Raw genomic sequence first — 19,080 nt, 5'->3', positions numbered from 1 at the left:
TCTGAGACTCTAGATTTATTTGCTAAAGACTAGAGATGGTCACGAACTGAAATACGAACAAAAGTTCAGCACAAATTGGGCCAGTTTGTGGTTTGCGAACCAGCGGTTCATCAGAGCCCATTTTTGACGAACTACCACAAAATTTAGGCCAGTTCATTTGGTTCGTTTTTCAGTTTGTCACTGCAGACAACCTGGCGCCGATCTATCAGTTTCCTAGGCAAAGGCGGTTAGGCTTTCTGCAGACCTTCCGCTGACCTGGAAGTGACCTTCTGCTGACCTGGAAGTGTCGTTTTCACAAACCAAAGAAGCTGATTCGTGAACCTGGGCAGGTTCGTGAACGTGGTTTGTGAATTGCGACGAACCTCATGGTTCAGGTTTTTTTCTGGTTTGTGCCCATCTATACCAAAGACATCTCATTGCCACAGTTCCCTGTATCTGCTGTTAATATATTGCATGCCTCTCAAGTCCTACTAAGTGCCATGTCATTGGCTCCTAAGGAAACGTGCCCAGGACCACAGCTTTAAGGGTAGTTTTTTTCTGAATCAGGAGTGGGGGCCGCAGGAGCAGGTGGTGGCAGCATCTCCAGTTCAGAACATCTGCGCTTTCCCCCAAACTGCAATGGTTTGCCTGCTTCCTCGGCATCAACCAACTTTTCCCAACTGGGACTGCTTTTAATAACACGTACTTGGAATTTTCGAGGGTAGAACAACTGGGGCAGGGGTGAGCATCATTTGGAACAGGGAAATGACAGCATGAAGCACTTGCAAGACTCTTACATTACCACTTCCCTGGTACTGATCCTACTCACTTTCACAACAGCCACCCTGAAGCATTGTTTCCTCCTTAACATTTTTCAGAGTGATGTTGTGCACAGTTTCCAAGGCACAAAGGGCTGAGTGTCTGTGACTCCAGGCATCCTTGAATCTGGCTCCTTTTATTTCCAAAATGTAATCAAATCCATTCCCCTTTTAATATTTTAAGGGGGGGGGGGAATTTGATCTCGCCTCCCTGTTTCCTTTACACTTTGGCTTCTGGGGCGAAGTGGACGGCTGTTTCTCCCGGGGAACGATGGCTGCGAGCCTTCCGCGCCATTTGCAACACTCAGCTCAGACGTTTGGCGTCATTGTGAAGGAAGGGCGGCTGGCTCTGGTTTGGGTGGGGGAGGCAGGGCTAATAAACGGGGAGCAATTAAGTGTTGAGAAAGATGGCGCTTAATCGTTGGGAGAGGTCTGGCTGTTTGGCATCTTACTAAAATGGGAGGATTACAAAGCCCCGCTTTATGGCTTGCTTGATTTATCACTGTGGCGTTTGAAAATTCATTTTATAATGAGTTTATGTAAATGTTTTTAAAACTCCCTCCTTCGGATTTGTTTCTTAAGCACAGGGTGTGGATGAAAGGGAGGCGAAGAAAGCAGCTCTGAAGGAAACCAGTGTGATGAAGTGATTAGAGTGGCAGAGAAGGATCAGGAATATCCCGGGTTCGAATCCTAACTCTCCCACTGAAGCTTTGGCTGGTCAGGGTTACAAGATGGCGACTGCTGTGGACGTTCAGTGACCTTGTGCCTCCTCATTGTAATTCATTGTTAAGCTGTTTGAGCTCCGGCTAGTCACGCACACTCAGCCTGACCTACCTCACAGGGTTGTTGTGAAGATAAAATAGATGGTGTCTCTAGATGTACAGATTTTTAAAGAGTTGGGTCCAGGTTCCCCAGGCGCAACTCGGGTTCCAGCATAGGGTTGCCAGCCTCCAGGTAGTAGCTGGAGATCTCTTGGAGTTACATCTGATCTCCAGGCCATAGAGATCAGTTTTGCTGGAGAAAACAGCTGCTTTGGAGGGTAGACTCCATGGTGTTATACCTAGTTGAGATCTCTCCCCTCCCCAAACTCCAGCATCTCCAGGGCCCAGCCCCCAAAATCTCCAGGAATTTCGCATCCTGGAACTGGCAACCCACACAGGAGCTGTGAGGAATGGCTGTTAAAAAATAAAGGACAGCCCAAACAGCCTCAAAATGCCCTGCAAGGGGAGGAAGGGTTCCTGCCTCCCCCTCAAGCCGCTTCATCACGTCAAAATAGCACTTTTTTAATGTCTGGGATTTCCCTAAATTCCTGTCATTATTATCCCCACAACAAAACACCCTGTGAGGTGGGTGGGGCTGAGAGAGCTCTGAGAGAGCTGTGACTGACCCAAGTTCACCCAGCTGGGGGAATCAAACCCGGCTCTCCAGATCAGAGTCCTCCGCTCTTAACCACGACACCAAGCTGGCATGTTGGGCCGTTGCCATTAATAAATTAATAAATAAAAACCTGAAAAACAATAGCACAGGAAGAGGCTATTTCCCTGTTTTTACTGTTCCATATGCACAGAATATCCCAATGTGGAGCAGCAAAAAATACATGCACCCCCCCCTTCTATTTTGGAAAACAGATTGAGAGCGGAAGAAGAAGTCCTCCTCCCCCTGTGGAGGCATGCTGAAGCCATTTTGGCTCTCCTTTTTTTTTTTAACAGCCATTTATTTTTTAACTGCTGTGTGGCTGTGGGAAACCGAGCTCTTTAAAAACCTGCATGTCTACAGCCAGCTAACGCAGCGCTTCCAGGAAGTAGACAATTGCTGCTATTCACCGAACGTACACAGGAGGAGCTAGGCCCAAAGGAAAGGCATGAATAAGCGAGAGGATCGGCCCTATAGCTCGCCAGGCCACAGTTTCTCTTGGATTTTTTCCCCTTTCGGTCAATAAAGAGTTTCTTGTTACCCCAGAGGTGCCTCAGATTGCATTTGCTGTTTCTAATCCCACCTTTAAGCACTGGATGATACATGCAAGCCCCTCATGTGTTTTCTCCACGTTTGATAACCAGTCCAGAACATGCATGGGCAAAATCCAGATGTGATAAATCACAAAGACCACTCAGCTTTTAGCTATAAAATGAAAACAGCTGCTTTGTGCAGCCCCAATTTGCATGTGGACTTCGCTGGGAAAGGAGAGGGAATTGAACTCTTCAGTCATTGCTTATTTTTGCTGACTTTGGTGCCATTAACATCTTAAAGGAAAAGAAACATATTTTTTTAAAAAAAAAAAAAAACTTCCCTCCTTTAAAATGCTAACAACAAAGTAGAGAGTCTTATTTTGATTTGGGGGGGGGGGTGTAAATTATTAAACCTGCCCTCCCTTTCTCACATGGCCCCTGTGGAGAAATGCTTTCTATTTGTAGGTTTGGACTGTGTTAAGACCTCCCCCCTCTTACTTTGAAAAGTGTCTTTTAGCTGAGAACAGGTAGGAGGGGAAGAGAAAGCCAGATGCTTCCCAAGCCACGCCCAGCCTTTGGCTTTAGTTATGCAGATGTGGCCAGAAGACTTTCTGCTAGAAGCTTATCTTTCCAGGTGTGTGCATGGGGGAGGCAGAGACTTGGAGGACTAAAATGCCAGAAAGGTTTGTTCCTGGAAACTCTAGGAAAAGCCTCTCCAACTTGCACCTTTGACCTGACCAGGGGTGGGTAAAGGGTGAAAATAAAACTTCATGGCACAGGATCGAAAGTCTCTGAGCCAAGCTACAAGTGACGCCTTACGCAGGTTGGACACTTGTCAGCTTCCCTCAAGTTTTGATGGGAAATGTAGGCGTGCTGGTTTTACAGCTTGGCTCTCCATTACAGCTGCAAGACCATGACGCCTACATTTCCCATCAAAACTTGAGGGAAGCTGACATGTGTCCAACCTGTGTCAGGCGTCACTTGTAGCTTGGCTGTCTTTGGCTGATTTGAGCTGGAAGCTGGAGTAGCTGAGACCTGGCTTCTGGCAGGGGTGGCCGTTGGCCATGTGGAGTCCAGAGGCCTGAAATATGAAAGGTATGAGGGCATCTTAATAAGCTGGAACTTTCTAAGAGAGCCTGCCTAAACAGCAGGTCTAAGAGTCTCTCTACATGAGATATCTTACATGAGGATGCTCAAGTGCAGGGAGATGCAATGTTAGCCAGGAAGCGTAGTTTAAAAAGACAGAGCAAGTGGAGATTGCTTCTCAGAGGGTTTGTTCATTCGCCTTCTGGAAGGGGAGATGAAATTGGTATAGCCTTCTGGAAGGCGAGGATGAAATGTGAACACAAACCCTCTGAGAAGCGATCTCCGCCAGCTCTGTTCCTTTTAAACTACGCTTCCCAGCTAACATTGCATCTCTCTACACTTGCGTGTCCCTGTATAGGATGTCTTGTGTAGAGAGACTGTAAGTTAGGCATGTGCCAGGAAAGGGAAAGAGGAATTGCATTTTTACCCATTTCTTTTTGACTTCCTTTTATTGCTCTGTTGCTGTGCTTAAAAGTGTGTGAACATTTCCCCCTTTTCTCTAATAAATGCTTTTTAAATTCTTAAATGCTGGTAGCTGTTCTCTGTGCTACACAGGCTCTCGCTGCTCAACCACACTTCTCAAAACAGATGCCACGGGAAGGGCGTGCTCTGTTAGCATCTGACTGATCCCCCACTGGTGCACAAGTGCAGTAAGCTGTCTCTGCAGTAGCCAGGTGCTGGGTAGCAGGAGACTGGGCACAAGGCAGGGTACAGAGGGGCAAGTCTGCCCAGGGGAGTGGGGAGTCTCTTGGCCCTCCCCAAAGGCAATTCTCACAAAAGCAGGGCTTTTTTCAGCTAGAATGCAGTGGAACAGAGTTCCGGCACCTCTTGAAAATGGTCACATGGCCGGTGTCCCCGCCCCCTGATTTCCAGCAGTGCGGAGGGCAATCTCAACTCCCCTCTGTCTGGAGAAGAGGGGGGCGGGGACACCGGCCATGTGACCATTTGTGCCGAGGGAGATTTAAACTTTTAAAAACTCCCCCCTTGTTCCAACTGACCCAAAGTGTGGTCCTGGGAGTGTGCATGCACTTTGCACGAGCGCATGTGGTACCAGGGGTACTACCTCCCACCAGGAGTTGCCCCTGTGCTGGCAACCCACTGAGTTCCAGCACCTCTTTTCCCAGAAAAAAAGGCCCTGCACGAAGGTCAAGTGATGGCACCAGCTGCAAGGGAGAAAGTGCAAAAGCCCCCGTGAGGGTTGGGAGGGCACCACGTGGGTGGCACATGTCAGGCAGAGACTTGGACTGTTACCAGTGAACTTCAGGTGCCCCAGAGGGCAGGAAGGAGCAGTGAGCTTATGGGTTAGTGGGCGTGTCCCACCACAACCCTAATACAAACTGGGGGTGTACAAACTTGCAGGTTGCATGAGAGACATATGAATCTAATTCGGCCCTTACTGTGTTGTGATTAGAGTTGCCAACTCCTGGTTGGGAAATTCCTGGAGATTTGTGGATGAAGCCCAGAGTTGATGGAGTTTGGAGAGAGGTGAGATCTCGGCTGGTGTCAATACCATAGAGTCCTCTCTCCAGAGCAACCGTTTTCTCCAGGTGAACGGATGCCTGTGCTCTGAGATCACCCGTAATTCCTGGAGATCTCCAGGGACCACCTGGAGGAAGGCAACCCTATACACAACAAGAGAGGCTCCTGCGTCTAACAATAACATAGTTATTTACCAAAGAAACAGTCTTCAAGACCCAGGCAAAACTTTGAACTCAAGAACCGGAAGAAGACAAAGACGTCATCTATTTCCTGGTTGATTTGGAACTGAGGGCCAAGCTACACATGACGAATGACACTTGAACGGCAAGTGGATTGAGTGGAGGGCAAGTGAACAGGGAGAAATACACTTGCTGTTCAAGTGTCATTCGTCATGTGTAGCTTGGCCCTCAGTTCACTCCTGAGGACTGCAGAAGAGTGTAATATCCAGCCTGAAAAATATGTATTTATAATAAAATATTTTTTTAAAAAACAGCCTGGAAATGAAAAGCAGTCTCTCGCTCCGTGTTCCCTCATTTAAACTGCACATACTTTACACGTGTACAAGGGAGATGGCTCATGCTTATGCTGTTCATAGCCAGGCAGTTGCTGGAAGACAAGGGCACACCTGGAGTTAGACACGACTGTGAAATAACTAGAAAATCCAGTAAGATTCAGTGTGTCAGATAAGCCCTGCATATCTGTCATGTAGTTGCATTTACATTTGAATTGCTCTACTGTAGTAATGGGTTTTTGAGTAAGTGCAGAGTGAAGCTGATTTCTAATGTGCTATGAGTAATTGCTTATCTTACAGGAGAGGCGTTTTCATTTTGAGTTCCTGCCACGCTGGGAACTTGACCTTGGAGAAGCTGAACTCCTCTTTCCCTCTTCCCAAGCCTTCCTCAGACCTTACCCACCAAAATTCCTCCTGAGCTGTTTCTATGTTGTGGGGGGTGGGGACTTCCTTCTATAACTGTCTATGCTCTATCACCTTTGGGCATTCCAGCCAATTCCATTGTCTGAGGGCCAAACTACAAGTGACACCCGACACAGGTTGGACACTTGTCAGCTTCCCTCAAGTTTTGATGGGAAATGTAGGCAGCTTGGCAGAATGTTGGACAAGTGACAGTTGAAAAGTCCAGTGGACAGCAGTTGGAGAGCCAAGCTGCAAGACCAGGATGCCTACATTTCCCATCAACACCTGAGGGAAGCTGACAAGTGTCCAACCTGTGTCATTCGTCACCTGTAGCTTGGCCCTGAGTTGCTTGATACCAGTATTAATCAATAAACATTTTAACTACTTCACCCAAGTGATGCAGTGAAGTGTTTTAGGGAACTACCTGGCAAGTCCTGACACAATGGAACAATCACTCATGAAAAGCATTGTAAAACTTGTTCGTGGCATTGCTTCTGACCATCTGTCCATTTAAAAATTTTATTTCTTAAAATATTTATATTTCACCCTTCAGTCCACAGAATTATCAAATGAACTTTGGTGGTCAGCAAGGTCAGAAGAAGTAACCAGTCGGTTAAAATGCAGTGCTGGAAGAGCAAAGACAGTCTTGAAAAGGAGGCCGAGCTCCCGAAAGCTCTCATGAAGACCACAGCTTGGACCTGATGTCACCACACTGTACCATGAACTTGCATGTGTGGACCGGATTGCAAGGGTTGGCAACTGGCAGGAGAGCTGGGGGCAGAGAAATAGGGGAGGGGAGGATTACATCAACTACATAGTAAATGTCACTTTGGGGGGAAATCTGGAAATGATGTAGGGTTGGCTCTAGGAATTGCTGGAAACTCTATGGTTTTAGCAGTCAAGGCTGCTGGTGAAAGCTCAGCAGTCCTATCTGAGGACCAACTATTTGATTCACAGGTTGTATCTTAACATTTGCCGGGACATTCCATCACTTTCTGGCTTTGAAGTATCTCTTTGTCGCCAATCCATTTCCAGAGTCAGTTTTCTAAAAGAGTGTCCTTCAAATTGTCTTTTTTCCATGTAAGCCACGCTGACTTTCCAAACTCAAGATGTCTTCCAACACATCTATAGTTTGAAAGCATCCAAGAAATATGGATGGGTTCCACATTTTTCAGTCTTTTCCTGATCTGGAGATGTCACTTAAAAGGAACATGTGCATCCTATTTGTATTTATTTCTTAGACTATCTATATGCCACCTTTCTATTCAAAAAAAGATGGTGTGTGTTCAGACCACCTTCTGGGCTACTGTGTAGCTTCCCAACTCGCACGTGGAAGAAACAGCTTCCTTCTTGCGACCGGAAAGTCCTCCCACTGAGTAGACAGTACCTTCAAGCAAAGTCCTTCTGAAGGCCCCTGTCAAATTAAAGCGACCAATTTCTCTGCGAAAGTCCAGGCCCATGAAGAAATACAGGATGGGATTGATGCAGCTATTGAGGTAAGCCAGAGAGGAAGCAAGAGGGAGGCCAATAGAAACCGCCTGGCTTTTAATTCCCGCCAATTTGAGGAGGAGGAAGAGATGGTACGGTGCCCAACAGAGGAAGAACGTGATTACAATCACCAGTATGACCTTGAAGGGTTTCTTGGAGCGGATGGTGGCTTGGCGTTGCTTCAGCCTCACAGCGATTAACCCATAGCAAGCCACAATGATGACAAAAGGAGCCAGGAATCCACATACCAACCTCAGCAGATACAATATCAACTTTACGCTCTCCCCGTCTCCCAGGGTGAGGGAACATTTAGTCTCGTTGCGTTTCGAGTCGAATATCACACTGCGATACAAGTAGAAAGGGAGGCTGGCCATGGTGGCCATAAACCAAGCACTGACAGCAGACAGCCATGCTAAGCGAGGTCCACGGCGGTTCCTGGACCACACCGGGTAGACCACGGAGGCTGCACGGTCCAAGCTGATCGCCGCCAAGAGAAAGACGCTCCAGAACATGTTGAGGTACTTGGTGAAGCTGTTGGCTTTGCACAGGAAGCTCCCAAAGGGCCATTCGCCTCTGTAGAAAGCGTTCTTCATCAACGGCACTATCCGGCTGACCGAGAACAGGAAGTCCGCCAAGGCTAGGTTGAGGAAAAAGGCACAGTTGACAGTGTGCAAGGCCTGACGGGCCGTGATGGCGATCACGGTTCCGTTGCCGAGGGAACCCACAAGGAACACCACACTATAGAAGAAGACTTGCACCATGTCCATTATAGTGTTCGCGTCAGCTTTGGCTTTAGGGGACGTCAACGAAGGGGCACTGGTAGGCCATATGCCAGTGACGTTGACCCCCATGATGGAACCTTGCAAAAAAAAGAGAGAGAAGAGAAATCAAGGGTCTTTTCCAGTTTAGAAATTTTTGAGGGGGAAGAGGTTCCCTATTTTCCAGCCTCTGTGTTGTTCTTCCTGTCAGCTGTGGAGATGACTCATACATACGCCTCTTCAACATCCTAGTCAACAGAGTGAGGCAGATTCACGCAGCTGTGTTTGCGGACAGAAGGCAGCCATAACAGGTGACTCAAGAAAGCAAGCCAAGCTATTACAGGAAAGGGGGACATAAAAAGGAAGAGAAGGTTGGAGGAGGGAGAAGAATAAATCTCTGGCCCAAGCCCTAACCCTTCAACTCTATGAACATTTTTTTTAAACCAAGCCCTTTATAAACGTAAGCAAACATAACAACAACAACAACAACTGCACTTATATACCACTCTTCTAGACAGATTAGTGTCTCACCCAGAGCGGTAAACAAGTTAATGTTGTTATTATCCCCACAATACAGCTGGGGAGCTGGGACTGAGAGGAGACGCTTACCCAAGGCCACCTACTAAGCTCATGACAATAGTGGGATTTGAACCAGTAGAGTGCTGATTTGCAGCTGAACCACTTAACCCCTGTGCTATAGCAACTCAGAGCCAAGCTACAAGTGACTTTTTTCACGAGTAGAACACTTGATCGTTTTTGCAAGTTTTCCTGGGAACTGAAGTCCCAGTGTCCTTCCCCTCTCTGTTAGAGTCGCTGCCTGAAGAGCCAGAGAGAGCCGGCTGCAGCAGCAGCTTTTGCAAATCGTCCTCCAGTCACAAGCCTGCTCTCAATGATCTTTGGGGGTGGGCAGCTGCAACTTTCTCTCTGGGCGTCTTGCTCCCGGGGAGCTGCTCTGGATTTGCAAAAGCTGCTGCTGCAGCCGGCTTTCTCTGGCTCTTCAGGCAGCGATTCTAACAGAGAGGGGAAGGACACTCGGACTTCACTTCCCAGGAAAACTTGCGAGAACAATCAAGTGTTCTACACATGAAAAAAGTCACTTGTAGCTTGGCTCTCAGTAGCTCTATTCTGCTACAGCAGAATAAAGGTTGGATACAGCCAGCTTCACTCAATCTCTCCCAGTTCCTTTATTCCAGCCCCCACCGCACATGGCTTTTGTCCATGCAAGTCCCATGACCCTAAAAGTGGTCAAAGGGGACCCCTTCCTTTCTTCTCCATCAGCAGAAAAGCTGATTGGATCCAACCCCATTCATTCCCTGCGACTCACATGATAAGAGGAAAAAATTAGATTTTCTTTTAACTATATGTCAAAAATGCAATACAAGAATTTTCACAGGCTTTCAAACAAATGTTCACCATTTTGAAAACTGGTTTGTCAAGAGTATACGAAAAGAGACTTTTGGGAATATAATGCACAGAGACCCAGGGGACAGGATCTTGAAAAGTGGGTCAACCTTACTAGAAATGATTTTGAATTTCTGTTCCCTATTTTAACCCCCATGTCCCCATTTTGATTTTGTTTCTCCCATGTGAAAACTAAACCCAGGATTCTTTGCTTGCCATTTTCCATTTCCTCACCCCTATTTTATCTCATAAAACATTCACATTTTTTAACATGTGGATAAGTAAATCAGCACTACAATATGTACTAATGATGCACAACATGTGTAAAAATATTAGATCGATTGCATATAAAAACCCTACTCCGTGCATACCAAATGCAATCTAATCTATAAAACTAACCAGGAAAAGCAGAGGACCAAAATAAAAAATGAAAGAAACGAAATAGGGGATATTATTCGCTCATCCCTAATTCTTCCAGCTCCTGAAACGAAACCTGTTGGGTGAGACAGTGAAGTATGCCTCCTTCCCTCCTGATTGCTGAAATCAAATTACGTTTCTATAAATTCCACTGTTCAAAATTATGGCCCGGCTCTGTTTGCAGTCCAGCAATCTAATAATCTGCGCGGAGGTCTTGTGTGGTAGCTTAGCCAATATATTGCCACCTGTCTCCCACTATACGATAGCACTCAAACAGCACTGCAGGGGACATGTATGTGCCAAAATCTTGCTAGCCAATTTAGAACTCTTTAAAAAAAGTATTTTTTTTAAAAAAAAAATCATGGAAAGAGCTTGTAAATAGCCACACCGATTCTATTTGAAAGCAGGGGACTTTGTCTATCACTCATTTGGAAAGACATGATCTTCTCTCGTTGGCTGTGGCTCTTAAGTAATTCCCTGTTGTACCAGGATAGAACCTAGGATTTTGGTGTGCAAAGCATGTGGCTCTTCCACTGAGTTGTAGCTCCTCCCTAGAAGTGTGCAAAGAACAGATGACAACATACAGGGAAACTGAGATATCCTCCATGCTTTAAATGTACCGCACACAAAATCAAAGCAGGATAAAAGGCAAACAGGCTCAGATGCGGCAACTACACATATCATGATACAAACCACAGTACAACCCCATGTGCTGCTAACCACAACAGAGGTGAAACTTACACACAGTCCCATGCAGGGTTGCGAACCTTCAGGTGCTGCCTGGAGATCTCTCAATATGGTCTCCAAGTCATGAATATCAGTTCCCCTGGAGAAAATGGCTGCTTCTACGGCACTATAACCTACAGAAGTGCCTCCCCTCCTCAAATCCTACACTCTCCAGGCTCCACCCTAAAAAAACCTCCAGGTATGTCCCATCCTGGAGCTGGCAATCCTAGTCCTATGGCAGAACAAAAATCCCAAGATGGGACAAAAACATACTTCTCTTGTTCTGAATGGTCACGGAGACAGATCAGTCCTTGTGCCCTAACGTGAAAACCAGCATCAAGAGGATGAAGTATCCTAAACCAGCCATTTACCTGCCACTGGCTACAGGAGCTCTTCTGTTCTTCGCAGATGTTCTTTTACAGGAAATGGGAGATTTGGTTGCTTGCTGCCTTCCCCCGCCTGTCTGAGATCTTGGCCTTGGGCCAACCCAAAGATTGGCTCTTGATGAAAAGAGGAAGAGATTGCAGTCGCTATTCCTTTTTGCATGGCAGAGGGAAGGACGCAAAGGCCAGCACGGGTGAAAGAAGTGTTGCCAGACGAGAGAATGAAGCCACTTGAGGCAGGGCAAAAGACAGGAGGTCAGAGAACCAAGGTTTCCAAGAAACGGGGGGAGTCATTTAATAAAATCTCACTCTCCTCGATTGGGCTGGGATGATTCATTGGGAGGCTGAGAATGCTCCAAAAGTATGCCTTTCCTCGTATTGCTGTCAAGCTGTTTTTTCTGCAAGTGGAAGTATTTTATTAAGACAACGGTAGGGCTGACTGTGGGCAGGGTAGCATACTCTATGCTAAAATAAACCAGAGTTCTGAGAGGAGAAGGCCCGGATTCTGCAAGCTGAATACATTATGCAAATAACGATAGATTGATTCATGCAATTCCTTGTGGAATTTTAAAAATTGCATAATTTAACTCCACTTCGGCTGATCAAGACAATGAGCTCTACTCCAATTGCCCCTATTGTTTTAGCCTCTGTCCCTGGAAAAAAAAACACTCTTCTTTCACTCTTTGGGGAGCTTTGGCAAAGTCTTCTTTAAAACTATATTCATGTGTACAAACGTGCTCCAGAGTTTATCAAGTTTTAACCCACTCGGGGTGTCTCGAAGGTATATCTTTGAGGATGTCCCCAAAGGGTGCACAAATAATTAATACCATGGGTTGGAGAAAGACCAGGAAGTAGGACAAATACAAAAAGTGAAGTTTTAAAAAAAAACTTCCTTTCCTTCCCATGCAGATACCACTCCCTCCACATGCACATGTTGAGTTTCTACTGGTGTTTGAACCATCCTATGTGCCTGATGTTCATGGCTGAAGATGATGTTCCTGCTTCATCTGCTTCTATGGGGCCAGGTGCAGCACTAAGGTTGCTATGTAGGGTTGCTGTAGCACAGTGGTTAGGTGGTTCGGCTGCGAATCAGCACTCTACCGGTTCGAATCCCACTACTGCCATGAGCTCAGTAGGTGGCCTTGGGTAAGCCACTCCTCTCAGCCCCAGCTCCCCAGCTGCATTGTGGGGATAATAACACTAACTGGTTCACTGCTCTGGGTGAGGCACTAATCTGTCTAGAAGAGTGATATATAAGCACAGTTATTATTATTATTATTATTATTATTATTATTATTATTATTATTATTATTATTATTATTATTATTATGTGAGGGCGATCTGGCTGGCTAGGCGGGTGTCCCCTTCCTCCCTCACCGCTCCATGTGCATCCCTCCCAAAGCTGCACGCTCGGTGGAAGAGGACGACCATCCCAGATAGAAGGAGTGTACTGTTCCTCAAGGGTATAAGAATTATCTGAAACACAATCAACAATAAGCAGAGGTCACATGTTATTATTGATTGGCCTTGCTAAGCTGATACAAGTTTCCACCGGAGACCTAAGTATCAACCAAATATCAGCATAATATGTACGCTGTCCCAAGTAGCGCCGTCTTTTGCAGTTCTGTAGGTGTTATGTCAGAAAGCTGCAGTTTTTCCATATGTATTGCAAAGTTTTTCGAGAGGGTTCCAAGTGCCCCGATGACAGTGGGGGCAACTGTTGCATTCTTCTTCCATAGCCGGGTGGTTCCTATTGCCAGGTATCTACATTTAATCATTTTTTCTTATTCTTTTTCTTCAGCTCTGGCATCCCCAGGAATTGCAGTGTCGATTATCCAGACTTCTTCTTCTTCCTATTGTTGTTGTCGTTGTTATCGTTGTTGTAGTCATTGTTATTATTATTATTATTCTAACTCTATCTTGGGTAATTTATGAAGATTGGGGGCAAAACCTGGGGAGAGTGGAGTTTGATGCCATAGAGGTCACCCTCTGAAGCTGCCATTGCCTCTGCTGGAACTGATGTCTGTAGCCTGGAGCTCAGTTGCAATCCTGGGAAAACGCCTCCCCCTCCCCCCCGGAGGTGGGCAAAACAGCAGCAGTTCATCTGGATATAGGGTTGCCAGCTCTGGACTGGGAAATACCTGGAGATTTGGGGGCTGGAGCCTGGGGAAGGCAGGGTTGGGGTGGGTGGGGGTGGAGCTTAGTAGAGTATAATGCCATAGGGTCTCTCTCAACACAAGGGATGCCCAAGGGAACCTCATTTCATGTGTCCCCCCCTCCAACTTTGCATGCACTCACTTGCACAGTCACACTTCAATTTGTTCCCTGTGAGTACATTCACGCCTTCAATATCATTTCCTCCTCAACTGCTAAAAGTATTCTAGTTTCTCCCACATCCATTCATTGAAATGCAGATCTTGACACTTTCTTACACCTTAAAGGAATGCAAATTGGCAATTCAAAGGAGCCTACAGTACTTGTTCCTGCAGCGGAAACAGAGCTGAATGGGCGCTTTGCCCTCTGGAAACACTTGCAGATGCAATCACACAAAGAGAGCTCCCGTGAACGTGGCATGTACATGCACCAAGCAAGAGACAGCCGGCATGTGAATTGAGGACTTCGCATACAATCCGGCACTTGAGTGTCCCTAAGTACTTAAATCAAAAAGAGTCCAGTAGCACCTTTAAGACTAACCAACTTTATTGTAGCATAAGCTTTTGAGAATCACAGTTCTCTTCATCAGATGCAGGTTTGAACTGTGATTCTCGAAAGCTTATGCTACAATAAAGTTGGTTAGTCTTAAAGGTGTTACTGGACTCTAGTATTTTGCGACTACAGACTAACACGTCTAACTCCTCTGCACCTAAGTACTTAGTAACGTGCATTTCCACCCGTAGAATCTACCCTCCAAAGTAGCCATTTTCTCCAGCGAAACCAATGCCTGGAAAGCAGATGCAATTCTGGGAGATCTCCAGATCCCATGGCTAGCAATTGACAAACTAGCAACTAGATAAGAGGGGCCTTGGCTTGAAGGTTGCCAGCTCCAGACCTCACTTGGATTTTGGCAACCTTACTTGGCTCTTTTATCTTAGGTGTATGGAGGCTGGTGGAAGACTATCAAGGAGGAGACAAAGGCATTTGTTCCTTGTTTAGAAACCCTCCCACTTCACAAGTCCCAGTGCTAAACCTGGCATTGAAAACAGGACCTGAGGGGTAAGCATTGATTTATCAAGCCTGGAGACGGCCCAGCAGGTATGCGATGTTCTGGAAGATTGCTTGCTGGTTGCTCCCACTCGTCCAAAATGACCTTGGATGCTGGCAGACAGCACATTCATCGTGGAGGAGGGCAGGACCAAGTCAGTCCCAACTCCGGAGAGATCTGATTTTTGCAGCATGAATTGCATCCATATTGACAATAGGCAACAGAATTGTCGGATGAGGTTCCCATCCTCTTGATTAAAAAAAGGAGTTTTGCTTCCTTTCTAGTGGGTAGAAAGAGAAGTCTAAGCAGCCAGTCTTGCACAGCGAAACCTCCATGACTCGAAAGCGAAGTGCACACTTCCCTTTTCCGGGCACAAGATGAGAGGTCCTTGCTGCCTCTCACATGAGACACAGGACTCGTAAAGAGATACAACGTTTGGTGAAACATCCACTTCTAGCCTTCCCATTCCTAAACCAGCAGGAGCACAAAGTCAGGCTCGGCCTTTGACTTTGTTTATGGGCTCAGTTCACTCCCAGGACATATTTCCAATTCCAGGGCTCGGCTGGGCTCGGCTCTGGATCCTATTAAGCAAAATTGCGTCTCCTTTCCAGAGTGACTGAGCAACCACAACTAGCTCACACACATTCCTATATAAAAATAGGATTAAAGAGAAGCACTTGTGGATCAGCAAGGCAGGATTGTTGCAACAGACATGTGATTTATATTCTTAATCCTTTGCCCCCCTTCTCTTTCTTCTCTCCCACCCTCCAGTTCCTCTATTTCTTGAGTATGCTGAGAACTGTAGTCACTGGACTGTGGAAATTCTCAAGGGACGAATTTGTTACTATGCCCCCCCCTTTTTTGTTGTGTGATCCAGACTTTTGAATCTGCCTCGGCAAGTACACACTTGTCACTAGGTGGGGAGCTAACACTTATTTCTGTTTATCCAAACCTGTGTATTTAAATTATTTCTTACTTGTGCTCCCTGTGAAGAGCCCTGCAAAATTCGTACATTTTGGGTACAAAATTGGCGCAGCAAAATTGGTACATGGGGGCGGGGACCTAAAAGTTCCAGTGTCCATTGCAATGTCACTTCTGGTGCGAACCAAAAAAGTAATGTCAATGTGTCAGGGAGATGCTGTAGCCTGCACCCCAAATATTATGGTTTCACCACAGAGTTTTAGGGGAAATACTAGAGTGTTGCCCCAACATGTTGAGGCATTTACGGTCTGTGCTGAAAGTGACATCACAACACTGAAGGAAACACCCATCCCCCTCCATCCCTCCCCCTCACTGGCTTGTTGAGTTGTGGCAGGGAATGGGGGCCCCAGTCTGGGATAGAGCTAGAGAATGGACTTGTGCCTATACCAAACCCAAACCCAACTGCAATTAAAATTAAACAATACTGGAAAAATTAAAAAGTTATCCAGCGCTGAAGTGTCAATAACAACAACAGCAGCAACTGCTGTCTGTGGGGATTGTGGACCCCACCTGGAGACTGAGTGCTATGAGGAAAGGCTGAGGGCCTTGGGGATGTTTAGTTTGAAGAAGAGGAGATTGAGGGGGGACATGATCGCGCTCTTTAAAAATGTGAAAGGCTGTCATTTGGAGGGGGGCAAGGAGCTGTTCCAGTTGGCAGCAGAGGGTAGGACCTGAAGCAAACAGCTTAAATTACATGCAGAACGGTACCGGCTGGATATTAGGAAAAACTTTTTCATGGCCAGAGTAGTTCAAAGGTAGAATCAGCTGCCTAGGGAGGTGGTGAGCTCCCCTTCACTGGCAGTTTTCAAGAAGAGGCTGGACAAATATTTGTCAGGGATGCTTTAGGCTCATCCTGCATTGGGCAGGGGGTTGGACTAGAAGGTCTGTATGGCCCCTCTTCCAACTCTGTGATTCTGTGATTTTGACCCCCAGGAACATCATTGGGAGGGGGTGCTGTCAAGAGAGGGGGGAATTGGCAGAAAGGGTACCCCCTACCCATACAGGTACTTCTGTTTAACAGAATCCAACCCAGAGGCTGGAATTTAGCAGAATAATCAGGGATCGTTTCAATGAGTGAAATATCAAACACACACACATTCAGTCAGAGTGACGTCAAGCACGCACACAACAGCAAATACCAAAACACTCTGAGGAGAGGCTGTTTGCCTATGCGTGCACATAGAGGGGCCATGTATGAATTCAGGGAGAGGTTTGGGGAAAGAGAGAGAAAGAGCAAGAAAAGCAGAGGATTAATATTACCTATCCTTGAATTATTCTGCATGGGGAAGCCACGTGGGGTAGTTTCCAGGCATCTAGGCAGGTGACAGCCTGCAGATCTCCACTAACCCAAAGGTTTGGGATTTCCAGGTGCGGTGCAGGGTTAAGGCCACATGGAAACCCAAAAAAGCAGGTAAAATCCAAGGAGAGATCGAGTAAAGAAGTCCAGGGAAAACTCAAGTGGGGACATTCATGCAACGGGTGGTGGTGAGCAAGGGAGCTTAGGGTGCATAGCATCGCAGGGCCTCAAGATCAGATTAAATGAGCACGAGTTGGACTAATGAAAGCAGTTCTTCATACGGGAGCTAGGGGATAAAAGGAACAAAGCTTTCATTTTCCTGGGCTTTTCTGGAGGTTGGGAGATTCCAGGTGAATTCCGAGGCCAAGGAACTTGCTACTGCCTATTCTTCCCTCCCCCGCCCCTCCCCAGTCCTGTGAACAAGGAGGACTAGAGAAGGGCTGGCAGACTTTATTGAGTCTGGGAGAACTAGTGGGCTGGCCACAACCCAAGGATTAAAAACTGGTGCCAACAAAACAACGGCGAGCAGAACCACAAGTGACAAAAGGCACAGGTTGGACACTTGTCAGCTTCCCTCAAGTTTTGATGGGAAATGTCGGCGTCCTGGTCTCACAGCTTGGCTCTCTGACTGCTGTCCAATGGACTTTTCAACTGTCACTTGTCCAACATTCTGCCAAGCTGCCTACATTTCCCATCAAAATTTGAGGGAAGCTGACAAGTGTCCAATCTGTGCCTTTTGTCACTTGTGGTTCTGCTCTCGAGTGATGGCCAACCAGCAGCAAATAGCGCTGTCAAGTTGCCACCGATTTATGGCGAGCGACCCCAGGCAGGGACTTTCATGGCAAAGGAGAAGCAGAGGTGGCTTGCCTTCCTCTGCAGAGTCTTCCTTGGTGGTCTTCAGACCCTTCTTGGCTTCCGAGATGTGACAAGATCAGGCTATCTCATGCCACCTTCCCTCCACAGCAGCAAAGAGACAATGGAAAAAGGAGGAATGTGAGACAACATCTGATTGCCTAATTTTTGTTGGAAATAGCAATGTCTGTTGTACTGCAGCAGCAAGAAGGAAGAAGAGCCTTCTATGCAGGGGGTAGCAAGGATAACTTAGTTAGGACAGTGAGAGCAGCACCTCTCTTGTTTCCTGGGGGTCATTTCCTTGTCTCCTGTTGGGCTAAACAGGGCAATATCCTGCTTCTTCTCTCTCCTGCCCCACTTCTTTTTCTCTCTCTGCAAGATGTAGTCAGATAGCAAGGAATCTCTTTCTCTCTTCTCTTAACTATCGAGTATGTATTTCCTCAAATAAACTTTTTGCCTCTTTAATCAGCACAGCGTAACTTCACTGCATTATTTTGCACTCAGCTAACAATTTTAACGGTTAGACAGTCTCCCCTCCTTTAAGTTTTTTTTCAAGAATTTCAAGATTTCAAGAAAACTCAAGGCTGATTAAAAGATCAATAAAATGCCACTATTAGATGCTTAAAAAAATTAAAAATGGAATTAGTATCCCTATTTCTAAGCATACTGGTTGCTGAACTACTGGAATAATAAATAGTATAACATTCCAATGACTTGCGAATCCTATTATAATAATTCACCTCGTATTCTCTTTGTTCCTATATTTTTGACAAACTTAACAGGCCAAAACTAGTTTTGTGGCTTTGGTGGTAGGCTTTTGTCTAACTCGGGATATTCTTGTGACTGGTTTCAACTTTTATAACATTCATAGTTTTATAATGGATCATTCAAAATTTACCTCTTCCTCCAAAAGAAAACTCAGCAGTTAGCATTTTTTGTTCTTTGTTTTTAAAGGCAGGAAGGTTGGTTTTGTTGCTTTTGTGTGAGATTTAATACTGTGTATATCTTGTGAAATTTTGCAAAGATTTTACAACGTGGAATTCGCAACCCTATCTTAGGCATAGGTTTTTTTCATATTATCTACTACCTGATCCTTTTAACAAAAGACAGCAGAGATTTCAGTGTGCCAACAAGCTCATGGCTTCACTCCCAAATATTAAGCTTCTTGGTTTTTGAATTTCAGCTAGGTGTACATGGCGAGGAGGAGGAGGATTGCAGCTGGTAATCTTTGAAATGAAAATCGGAGTACAGAAACATTTTATTTACTTTGCCATGTACAATGATGGATTAAAATAACAAAAACAACAGCGACTCCCACAATAATGGAAAGAAATACACAGAGATATTCTTCAGC

The 19,080-nt window shown here is 46.0% G+C and overlaps 1 protein-coding gene across 1 annotated transcript; it reads right to left on the bottom strand.

Moving 5' to 3' along the window:
- Positions 1-6,806: 6,806 nt before the first annotated feature.
- LOC129343462 (chemerin-like receptor 1) lies at positions 6,807-11,426 on the bottom strand. Its single transcript, XM_054999662.1, has 2 exons — positions 11,383-11,426; positions 6,807-8,568 (listed from the first exon to the last, which is right to left on the bottom strand). The coding sequence occupies exon 2, from the start codon at positions 8,558-8,560 to the stop codon at positions 7,508-7,510; it is 1,053 nt and encodes a 350-aa protein (XP_054855637.1). The 5' UTR covers positions 8,561-8,568; positions 11,383-11,426; the 3' UTR covers positions 6,807-7,507.
- Positions 11,427-19,080: the final 7,654 nt, after the last annotated feature.

This window comes from Eublepharis macularius, chromosome 15, assembly GCF_028583425.1.
Source record: "Eublepharis macularius isolate TG4126 chromosome 15, MPM_Emac_v1.0, whole genome shotgun sequence".
Taxonomy (NCBI): Eukaryota; Metazoa; Chordata; class Lepidosauria; order Squamata; family Eublepharidae; genus Eublepharis; species Eublepharis macularius.
The sequence above is the reverse complement of the archived record's forward strand: the minus strand, read 5'-3'. Positions and strand labels throughout refer to the sequence as shown.

Coding starts and splice junctions, on each gene's coding strand:
- LOC129343462 (XM_054999662.1), bottom strand. CDS start 8,560: ATGGGGGTCAACGTCACTGGCATATGGCCTACCAGTGCCCCTTCGTTG.